At 43.4% G+C, this 10,805-nt stretch overlaps 1 protein-coding gene across 1 annotated transcript; it reads left to right on the top strand.

Moving 5' to 3' along the window:
- Positions 1-789: 789 nt before the first annotated feature.
- RPL11 (ribosomal protein L11) lies at positions 790-10,565 on the top strand. The gene is made up of 6 exons (XM_032228084.1): positions 790-880; positions 3,966-4,119; positions 5,490-5,596; positions 5,674-5,805; positions 8,422-8,532; positions 10,484-10,565. The coding sequence occupies exons 1-6, from the start codon at positions 875-877 to the stop codon at positions 10,511-10,513; spliced, it is 540 nt and encodes a 179-aa protein (XP_032083975.1). The 5' UTR covers positions 790-874; the 3' UTR covers positions 10,514-10,565.
- Positions 10,566-10,805: the final 240 nt, after the last annotated feature.

The raw sequence follows: 10,805 nt of genomic DNA, 5'->3' as shown, positions 1-10,805 counted from the left end.
CAAAAAACTGAACTGGCAGTTGCGTTTTTGTCCATTGCAATCTTTCTATCAAAACGTTCCAACAGATGTAAATTGCTCATTGTTTCCTTTTTCTTCTTTTCTCCTATCAAATTGGTCTGCTAGCCTTTTGGAGGATTGAGAGGCAACACCTGGTGTAGTGCAAAAGTGGATTTTTTTCCCCCTACCAAGTTTGATGGAGGTTGAGAAACAAAGCTGAGCATTCTCACTTTCAAAAAAATGCCCAAATGCACTGCTGAGATGTTAGCCATCTCTGGGTAGCAAGAAATGATTTAGACCGGAAAATAGTGCCCAGCTCAAGATCATCCAATGAGTTTCATAGCAGCTCCAGTCAAAAAAAACAGGAAAAACAAGATAATTTTAGCATTATAGCTCACCAATTTCTTCTTTCTCAACTTTGACAACTTTAGAATAGAATAGAACAACAGAGTTGGGAAGGGACCTTGGAGGTCTTCTAGTCCAACCCCCTACTTAGGCAGGAAAACTTACACCACTTCAGACAAATGCTTATCCAATATCTTCTTAAAAACTGGATGGAGTTCGACTCCCAGAATTCCCCAGCCAGTAATACACCCCCACCCCATTGTAATGGCCCATGCTAGCTGAAGGACTTTTGAGAGTTGAAGTCCACACAGTTTAAATTCGCCACGGTTGAGCTTGCTACCCGGCTTTAAATGACGGGTAGGGTAACCGCGCTTCCTCCGTGCCTTCAGAGGGCAGTGCGGCGCCCTCGGTCTCTCCATGGAGCCTCTCTGTAGGAAATCACTGATTGACTCGGGCTCTATCGTAATTCTGCGCGACCGACCGCGTTAAGATCCTCTTCCGGAGGCCTTGCTGCCTTTTCCACGCCTCCAAAATGGCGGTGAGTATTCCTTCTGCCCCAGTGGCTCCGTGGGTCGCCTTAAATCCATCTCCATCCTCGTGGATCCGAGGCCTTTCGGCCAAGGGTTTGGGCCAGTGGGTCGGGGAAGGGTCGGGGCCTCCTTGGAAGCGATTATGGGAAGCGGTCAACGGAAATTCCTGCGCGAATGAAACGGTGTAGAAAACCTACCGGCCCTTTAGTCGAGCGCAGCCTCTGCTCCATGCCGGCTAAAGCTTTAATTCCCCATCTCGGCCTTTCTGTGAAGTTTATCCCCCACGAAAAACCGGCGTCTTCCTCGTCCCAAAACTGCTGGGCCCACCTGTGCTTTTTTTTCCTGCTAAAGGACAACTATGGTTGGGTTCCTACGACATGTTGAAGTTGTGGTTGTTGGTTGCGAAGTCGTGTCCGACCCATCGCGACCCCATGGAGAACGTTCCTCCAGGCTTTCCTATCCTCTGGAGTCCATTTAAACTCAAGCCTACTGCTTAAGTGACTCCATCCAGCCACCTTATTCTCTTCCATTCTTTTGCCCTCAATCGTTCCCATCACGAGGCTCTTCTCCAGTGAGCCCTTCCTTATTAGGTGGCCAAAGAAGTACTTTGAGACTCAAGTAGTTTTCTCTTCAGGATCTGGCCTTCCAAAGAGCAGCCAGGATTGATCTCTAGGACTGACCGGTTGGATCGCCTTGCAGTCCAGGGGACTCGCAGGAGTCTTCTCCAACACCAGAGTTCAAAGGCTTCCGTTCTTTGGTGCTCAGCCTTTCTTATGATCCAACCTTCACGGCCATACATTGCAACTAAGAAAACCAGAGCCTTGACTATACACACTTTTGTTGGCAGGATGACGTCTCTGCTTTTTAGTATGCTGTCTAGATTTGCCACAGCTTTCCTCCCCAAGAAGGAGGAACTCAAGTTTATTTTAATCGGGATATATGTGTGTCTTTCTTGGTAGCAATGCAGGTTAGGTGAATTCTCAGGAGCTTTGCTTAGGTGATGTAGTGGATTGTGTATGCAAGTCCAGAAAATGTGTGTATTCAGTAAAGGTGGTTGTGTGAACAAGAGTTTGCCTTTATATGATCAGCTGGTGGCTAATTCCCATATTGCTCCTCATTGACTCCTTGTTGATGATAATCGAAAATGCACATTTTATTTTCATGCCTCGGGAAAGTGTCGTTCCTTAAATTAAATCTCAAATGGCCATCCGTGATGGTATAGCCACAGCACGAATTGCCCACTGCCCCGGTAACTATAATTTCTGTCTGATGTTAGGAGTATTATTAATTCTGTGCTCCACAAAAACTTTAATGTCAACAATGTAGAAATGCAATTTAAAAATCTGCTAAGGTAAGAGCTAGCCCAACTCTAATAACATAAGGCGCTACAGTTCTGGTTTCTAAATATAATTAATAAAAGGTGCTGGATAAGGAGGAGAGAAATATAGGGGCACCCTGAACAAAAGACCATATGTTTTGTTTCTGTGCTGTTCGTAATTGCGTGATGTCACTTTTTAATGTGAAGCAGATGTGGAGGGCGTTGAAATTAATATTTCAAGAGCTCAAACTTTAATCTGCTTCGTTTAGTGCAAACTCTGGTTAGCAGTTCTCCAAGCAGGACGACTTGCTAACTTAAGAGATGCTACAGGTAGTCCCTGACTAAACTGTAGCATCTCTGATGCTACAACTAAGCCCAAAATTCCTGTTGCTAAGTGAGACATGTTGTTAGTTTTGCCCCATTTTACGACCTTTCTTGCCACAGTTGTTAAGTGAGTCACTTCAGTTTAGTTAGTGACAAGGTTGTTAAGTGAATCTGGATCCCTCATGACTTTGTCAGAAGGTCACAAAAGGATGACATGACCTTGGGACACTGCAACCATCATAAGTATGAATCAGTTGCCAAGCATCTGAATTTTGATCATGTGTCCATGGGGATACTGCACTATTTGTAGGTGTGAAAAATGGTCATAAGTCATTTTATTCATTGTGGTTTGGTCACTAAACAAACTGTTGTAAGTCGAGGGCCAGCTGTACTTTTTAAAGCTGAGGGTGTAAGTAATTGAACTCAGAGCCTTGCGCATTCAAAACATGCCTTCTGCAACTGAGTTGTAATCACCCTATCAATCCATTCAAGTATGAGCTAATGAAGTTTTTTTTTTTTTTGAAGAATATAATAGTGCTAATATTACTTGTTATAGTATAATATAGTCTTTATTGTCATTGTACAAAATAAATACAACGAAATTGGTTTTTGCCTCACGGGGGCAAAATTATAGTGGAAAAGAAAAAAGAAAATGAAGGTTATTTCTACTCACGCATCTGTTAGATTGCCCGATGTCCCATGGTATTTCTGTTTAGGTGTAAGCTAAATCCTAGCTTGTACTCTAATGATAAACTTGTGGGGTCTTTGTGACTTTCCACCCAGCACTGTGATAGTTTTTGTTATTCAAGGTATACCCAGTGGGGTCAAAGTGCCTTACAAGTAGACATAAAAATTAGAAATCCTGTTTTAATTAGCTACCAGCAAATTAAATAGAAAGTCAGTTTTTGAAACTGGAGCATCAAGGTTTAGCAGCTATTTAGTCCATACTTTGTTCTGTGTGGTTCTCTGAAGTCTGTTTTGCTTGCTATTGACAGACATTCTGACAATGAGATGTCAAGACTGTGCGACTCAGGCAGGCAAAGAAATATGGGGATTAGTATGCGATTTTGAATTGACTATACCAATAACTCCTACCTGGTACTATGGTAGCTCCCTCCTCCCTAAGCCTACTAGAAGGGTAGATTGGCAGATGGAATGAAGCTGGAAAGATCAAAAACAGGCCAGAATTAAAATCAGAATCAATAGTTGAAAAGTACTATGGGGAACAGTGGGGTAACCACTTGGAGGCATATAAAATGTTACGCTGGATTTGTAACATAACACTCAAAAAAACATAGCCTTGCCAATCTCATGAAATCTAGTCTCAGCTTCAAATGTTGCTTCTTTTTCTAGACTACACATGATGAGAATAAGACTGGGCTTTTTTTTTTTTTTTTTGGCCATAACCACAACCCCCCTTTTTTTTCCTCCTTCCCCTTGCTATTTTGCAGCAGCAAGACCAAGGTGAGAAGGAAAACCCCATGCGGGAGCTGCGCATTCGCAAACTCTGCTTGAACATCTGTGTTGGGGAGAGTGGGGACAGGCTCACTCGAGCAGCCAAAGTGTTGGAGCAGCTCACAGGACAGACTCCTGTCTTCTCAAAAGGTAAATTTGGTCAAAGGCATTGATTGAACTATAAGAACTAGCAGGCTTCTTACCAGTCTCCTCTTCAGGCAACTGCCAGCCTTCACTGAATTACTATCCTTTGCCAAGCTGGTAGTACTCTGACCGACTCTGCTGCCAGCTCTGCAGGCCGCCGGCGGAGCACAACAGGAGCTTTGATTTAGCACTGGCCTGGGGAAGATTATTGTGGAACAAAGAGTCTTGAAAATGTCTCCAGAATTATTTGAAGCTCTCCCCTATGGCAGGTGTCCCCAACCTGTGGGCCACAGGCTAATCGCCTGTGCCAGTGGAGGTGTTCACAGCCCCACTAACACGAGCGTCGTCATGCTGTGAGGACTTTGTTTAGCATCATGATCTGGTGTAAACAAAGCTTTTGACCTAAGTTCAGATCCCTAAATTTGCTTGTCAGGAATCAAGAAATGGGCTAAAGCACCTCACCTCTAATATACCTCCAAAATGGGTTAATTTACTACAATCCATATGTTGCATTTATTTCATACAATGCCCAGTTTTTATTTTCTTAACTGTATAAACTGTATTTTACAGCTTCACAATTGTGTATGTAGCTTATAAGATGCCCTGGGACAATTGTTATTTCAAAAAGCAGTGTAAATCATTTTGAAGGATACTTTTTAACTGCCAGTCTCATTTTCAGACATTTTTTCAACAGTGACGGCTTGAACTCTTTTAAAAATGGGAGTATGATTTAATCCAGTTTACTTGGATTATTGAAGGTGGCACCTAAAAGAGGGCTTTTCTGTACCACCTGCTTTAATTTCTTTAAAATAAATTTGCCACTGAACTATTGTATTTACTTCTACTGACCGAGCCACTGAGAATAAGCAGGGAATGAATGGGCCAGTCAGTTTTTTGTCCAGTGACAAAAATGCAAAAGAATGCCCCAAAAATCCATCCTTTGCTATTTTGCCACCTGAACCTACAATCTCCTCATGTCAGTACTGCCAAGAATATGTCAGTTTTGCTTTGTAATCTAGTAACAATTGAGCTGGAAATATTTTGTCTGAGCTTAATTATGTGATGCCTCTTTTGCCATGAAATGGACCATTAGGTGGGGATGCCCCTGGCCTCCCCCAACCTGTTGCCTTCCAGATGTGTTGAACTAAGTGTGGTGATAGATATTCCAGTGGGTGGTATTTGAAGTAAGATCCATACATCTGGAAGGTTGCAGATTCAAGGCTGATATGAGCTGTTGAGTTGGGAGGTCTCAACTGATACTTGGATTTGGGATTTCCTCTAAAACCCAACTTGTTTTTGTGTATTTGCTTTAAGTTTGTTTTATGCTTATTTTTCTGACACCAAAGACACCTTATGAAACCGGGTTTATTTTGCAGCTCGATACACTGTCCGATCTTTTGGGATCAGGAGAAATGAAAAGATTGCTGTACATTGCACCGTACGTGGGGCAAAAGCTGAAGAGATCTTGGAGAAAGGGTTGAAGGTAAGCAGCTGTCGATCGCTTTTCTAACACATGGAATTTGGAAGGGAACAAATTTAAAACTAATGTCATTATTCCAGGTCCGAGAATATGAGTTGAGAAAGAATAACTTCTCCGACACTGGCAATTTTGGATTTGGGATCCAAGAACACATTGACTTGGGAATTAAATACGATCCCAGTATTGGCATCTATGGCTTGGACTTCTATGTGGTTTGTATATTTAGCTTAAACTTCTACATTCTTAAGTTTTTATATTGTATAACTCTTAATTTGGACCCTTTCTAACACTGCAGTGACAGCAGAGATGCTTGTTCTTTTCTGTTCTCATAAAGTGAAAGGGGATTAGTATCCTAAAAAATGGGGAAACTGATAAAATGTTCAGCTGGTATACTTGAATAACACATGAACCAAAACTGGGAGATGGTGCGTGGTGACGCAGTGGTTAGAATGCAGGCTAATTCTGCTGGCTGCCGATTGCCAGCAATTAGGCAGTTCGAATCTCACGGCTCAAAGTTGGCTCAGCTTTCCATCCTTCCAAGATAGGTAAAATGAGGAGCCAGATTGTTGGGGGCCATAGGCTGACTCTGTAAATTGCTTAGAGAGGGATGAATAAAGCACTGTGAAGTCATATACAGGTCTAAATGCTATTCGAGTTTAGTTTCGAGTTTAATAAATTTATATGTCACCCAATCCCGAAGGACTCCGGGCAGCTTACATAAAAACAATAAAAGGAATACTAAAAAGTTTTAAAAAGTAGAAGACAAGGCAAGTTAAAAAAGACACAACATGCACGCAAACCTTAGTGGGGCTGGACCTCATTCAAGAGGTCAACAGCCCCAGGCCTGCCGGAAAAGCCAGGTCTTAATAGCCTTGCGGAAGGCCGTGAGAGTGGGGAGGGTCCGGATTTCTGGGGGTAGATCGTTCCATAGGGCTGGGGCAGCTACAGAGAAGGCCCTCCCCCGAGGAGCTGCCAAACGACATTGCTATAAGATTCTGTCTGTAGCATTAAACTACTTATCTCATTACCTTCCGGCTCCATGCACTTTCCAGTAACATCTGTAGAGAAGACTTTTATGATTTAATCTAGTGTTTCTCACCTTTTAAGATACATGGACTTTAAGATACATGGGCTGACCAAGAAGACTGTCATTATTACTGCTGCACCCAAGAAATCAATGAATCAATTTTAGAATAATTGGAAATTTGTTGGTTTCATTTTGTTCATGGTTTTCACTTGAGAATGAAACCAGCAGGTGTATTGAGTGCGGCACTGTTGCAGCTGTAAACAATCTGGTGCTTTGCAAATGTTTGGAGCTCCCAATTCCTATCAGCCACAATATAGCATCCGGAGGACATTTACTTACCTGTGATATTTGGTATTGGTATTTGGTATTTATTCGATTTGTAGGCTGCCCTATTTCCCGAAGGGACTCAGGGCGGCTGAACAAAAACCAAGGGAAGGGGAACAAATACAAAAAAGTAAGACAAACAGGACAGGATACAACAATTTAAAAAATACAGCAAGCACAACAAGTTCGAGTAGGGGGGGGGGAACTCAACCCCAGGCTTGCTGGGACAGCCAGGTCAACGGCTGTCTGGAAGGCCTGAAAGGTGGCGAGGGTCTGAATCTCCACAGGGAGCTTGTTCCAAAGGGCCGGAGCAGCCACAGAGAAGGCTCTCCTCCAGGTGGTCGACAGCCGGCATTGGCCGGCAGATGGAATTCGGGGGAGGCCTAATCTGTGGGATCTAATTGGTCTGAGGGAGGTGATCGGCAGGAGGCGGTCTCTCAAGTACTCAGATCCACTACCATGGAGAGCTTTATAAGTGATGACTAGCACCTTGAAGCGTATCGGGAGACCAATAGGCAGCCAGTGCAGCTCGCGGAGGATAGATGTAACGTGGGTGTACCGAGGTGCACCCACAATCGCTTGCGCGGCTGCATTCTGGACCAGCTGAAGTCTCTGAACACTCTTCAAGGGCTGCCCCATGTAGAGCGCATTGCAGTAGTCCAGTCTTGAGGTCACGAGGGCATGAGTGACTGTTGTAAGATCCTCCTGGTTCAGGTAGGGACGCAATTGGTGCACCAGGCGAACCTGGTGATATGTTTGCTGTTTGTTAAAGATATTTATAGGAGGCTTGATACTAATTTCCTGGCTATGACAGTTACAGCTTTCATTTCCAGTTTTTACAATTGATGGGCTTTTTGTCATGTAACTCATTTTTCACCACATTGAAAAGAGAATGGATTAAGTCTGTAGAATGTTTTAGAAAACTTAATAAGAATTGATCCCTGACCTGGCTAGGAATATCCTGTGAAGAGCTCATTTCATTTATTTTGGGGTGTTTATAATTTTTCTTCCTTACATGGACCTTTTAACCTTTGCCATAACTGTTAAGTAGATTCATATCTAGCCGGTATCTTGCAGGGGCCCCTTTCACTTTTTTATTGTTAAGGTCCTTAAAGCTATAGCTATTCTATATCCCAGGCTAAACACACTAGAGCAGGGCTGTCAAACTCGCAGCTCAGGGGTTGGATGTGTCATGCACTGTCCACGCCTATTTTAGCAAAGGGGAGGAGGGAAGTTGTGATATGTCAAGTGACAATTGACACCTGCTCTAGATGCTGGGACCCTCAGCAGCTGAGAATCTCAAGGGCCCCATATTAACCTCTGGCCTTCAAAATTTCTGGTGCTAAATCAGTGTTTAGCTATTTGCTAGTTATCACAGTTAGTCCCTTTGAAATCCTGGGAGCATGTCTGAAAAGCTTTCCTGTAGCCTGCCTTTAGGAGTTAACCATGCTTGTGTGTGTTACTGCTTGCGCTTCAGGTTCTGGGGAGGCCAGGGTTCAGCATTGCTGACAAGAAGCGCCGAACTGGCAGCATCGGGGCCAAGCATAGAATCAGCAAAGAGGAAGCCATGCGCTGGTTTCAGCAAAAGGTAAATTGGCTCAGTTTTTAACCACCTCAAACAAGCTTTTGAAAAGTATTGTTGTTGTTTTGCTCTCTTGGTTTTTAAATCGGCAGCAGGCATTTCTTAAAACAGCCTTCCCCATCTGGTGCCCTTCAGGGGGGACGTAGAGCATCCCTGAGAATACCCAGACACAATGCTGGAGAGCCAGGCTGCCCAGGAATGTTGGGGATTGTAGTTCCAGCTGTTTAGGAGGCACATCTCTAATCCAGCTGTGCAATACATTGCTTCCCTTATCCCAGTGAGGAATGCCAAAAGCATACAGGGAGTCCTCCGTGTATGTTATAATGGTGCTGAACCCTTGGGGGGCGGGCAGGAATGCAGTTGTGACCAGGCCATCCCAGCATCCCCCACAGTGACGAGATCTTGATCTGGAGGCAGATCAAGATCACCCAATTACAGTGCCCTGCAACCTTGTGATCACCGTTTGTTACTTTCCCTTACAGCTTCCCCAGAAAAGGCAATGAGGAAGCTGGCAGGAAAGGTCGCAAGTTGTTGGGATGTCTCACATCTCTCCAGCCCCTCGCACACTCACTCAGTCCCTACCCTACTTGGCAGTAGCCACGAACCTGCCTGCCTAGGCCGTGCAATTTCATGTTGGCTTTTCCACTGACTTTGGGTGTGGGAAGCCAACAGGAAGTTGCTTTGCTTTATGACTGAGGGATTCATTTAATTACAGCAACGGGGGCTGCAGTGATGCGGTCACACTTTGTGTCAAATTGGGGCTTTCTTGACAGGGCATCAGATTCCATGACTTGCAGATTCGGGTTAATGTCAGGGTTCCAAATAACACCCCGCTCCCCCCAACAAAAGAAGACTCTGAGGTTTGAGGTTCCTCAAAAGTTCCATTTTATTAGAGATGTCATATTGGCACATCTGGGAAAACCCGAATCCAAACATTTCCAGGTTTTCCCCACCCAAGTGAAAGTTCAAGCCCCTGCCCAGCACCCAGATGTCCATCACATGGCCCAATCAGGCACTGTCCCAACTGGATATGCCTCCCAGTCACGCCACTCCAAGTGCAGGGCAATATGTCCTTGACTCCCTGAGAAAGAAATGTTCTTTTGACTATATCTACCCCACTCCATATAATCCCTCCTCCCAATTTCCCATAGCATTAAATGTGGCAGGTCTGAAGGCCCAATGCAAAAGATGGCTCCAAGGCCTGACACTTCGCTAATGTGCTTAGCAATGGAAATCCTGGTCCCAATTGCCCTCGTAAGCTGAGGACCACCTGTCTTTTTACATTTCACAACTGGGTGTTAAATTTCTCTTTTAGTGGTTGTGTTGGATTGGATAGTTTTAGAGGGCTATCTTAAATTGTTAATATCTATCAGTCCTTAACAAAAAGAGATCTATTGAAACAAATATAAGAGAGGAGCATATGCTTCACATATTATAGCAAATTGCAGTTCAAATAGTTTTTATTATGCATCATATAAATCACGTAGAATATCCAGGAACATTGCATTTCAAATGTGCTTCCATGTGAGAAGACGGTTCTTTAATGCACCTCATATTCATGAGATCCTCTTTTTTCAGCAACCTAATTGCACAAGCAAACTTTTAAATAGGCTATTAGTTGCATGGGTTGAGTAAATAGAGCCTTTGAAGACATTCTCAAATTAATTATTCATCCTTTTAGACCACAGTCCCAAATCAAGTGTCAGCAAAATATTGTCCAAGCTTCAAACTTTTTGAGTCCGTTTTGTGATACTATTGTACATACATGTCACACATATGTGGAAGATGGGGAAAGGAGGTTGAGTGGGATGTGTGAACTTTGAACTGGCTTGAGCCTGCTGCGTGTTCAGACATAGCTTATAAATCGGGGTGTGTGTGTGTGTGGAATAGAAGGTAATGAAACTTGCATGTTTAAAGCAGAGCTTGCCTTGATCCAATTTCTTTCTTGTCTTTGCAGTATGATGGCATCATCCTTCCAGGCAAATAAATTATTTCCACTAGGAAATAAGTGTGAATAAAATTTTACGTTGTTTAATTTACTGTCGTGGAATCATCTCTCCATGGACTCTCTATATTTGGGCATTGAATTTCACTCTTTGGAAAGAAACCAAGTTGAGTATAAACTATTTAGGGGCAGCAATGCTGCATTGGGTTGGAGCATATGGATTTCTTAAGAGGTTGGTTTTTATTCATCTGGATTTGGCTGTTTCTTGTGGACATCCAGAAGTCAACAGTGTGATCCAGTCAGGTTTGATAGCAACATTAATACCTATGCAAAA

Source organism: Thamnophis elegans, chromosome 12 (assembly GCF_009769535.1).
Source record: "Thamnophis elegans isolate rThaEle1 chromosome 12, rThaEle1.pri, whole genome shotgun sequence".
In the NCBI taxonomy this organism is placed as follows: Eukaryota; Metazoa; Chordata; class Lepidosauria; order Squamata; family Colubridae; genus Thamnophis; species Thamnophis elegans.
This window is presented reverse-complemented; position numbering and strand designations above follow the sequence as displayed.

Excerpts from the sequence above, each read along its gene's own strand:
- RPL11 (XM_032228084.1), top strand. Across the intron at positions 4,120-5,489 it reads GACTCCTGTCTTCTCAAAAG|CTCGATACACTGTCCGATCT; the intron begins GTAAATTTGGTC and ends TTTATTTTGCAG. Across the intron at positions 8,533-10,483 it reads TGCGCTGGTTTCAGCAAAAG|TATGATGGCATCATCCTTCC; the intron begins GTAAATTGGCTC and ends TTGTCTTTGCAG.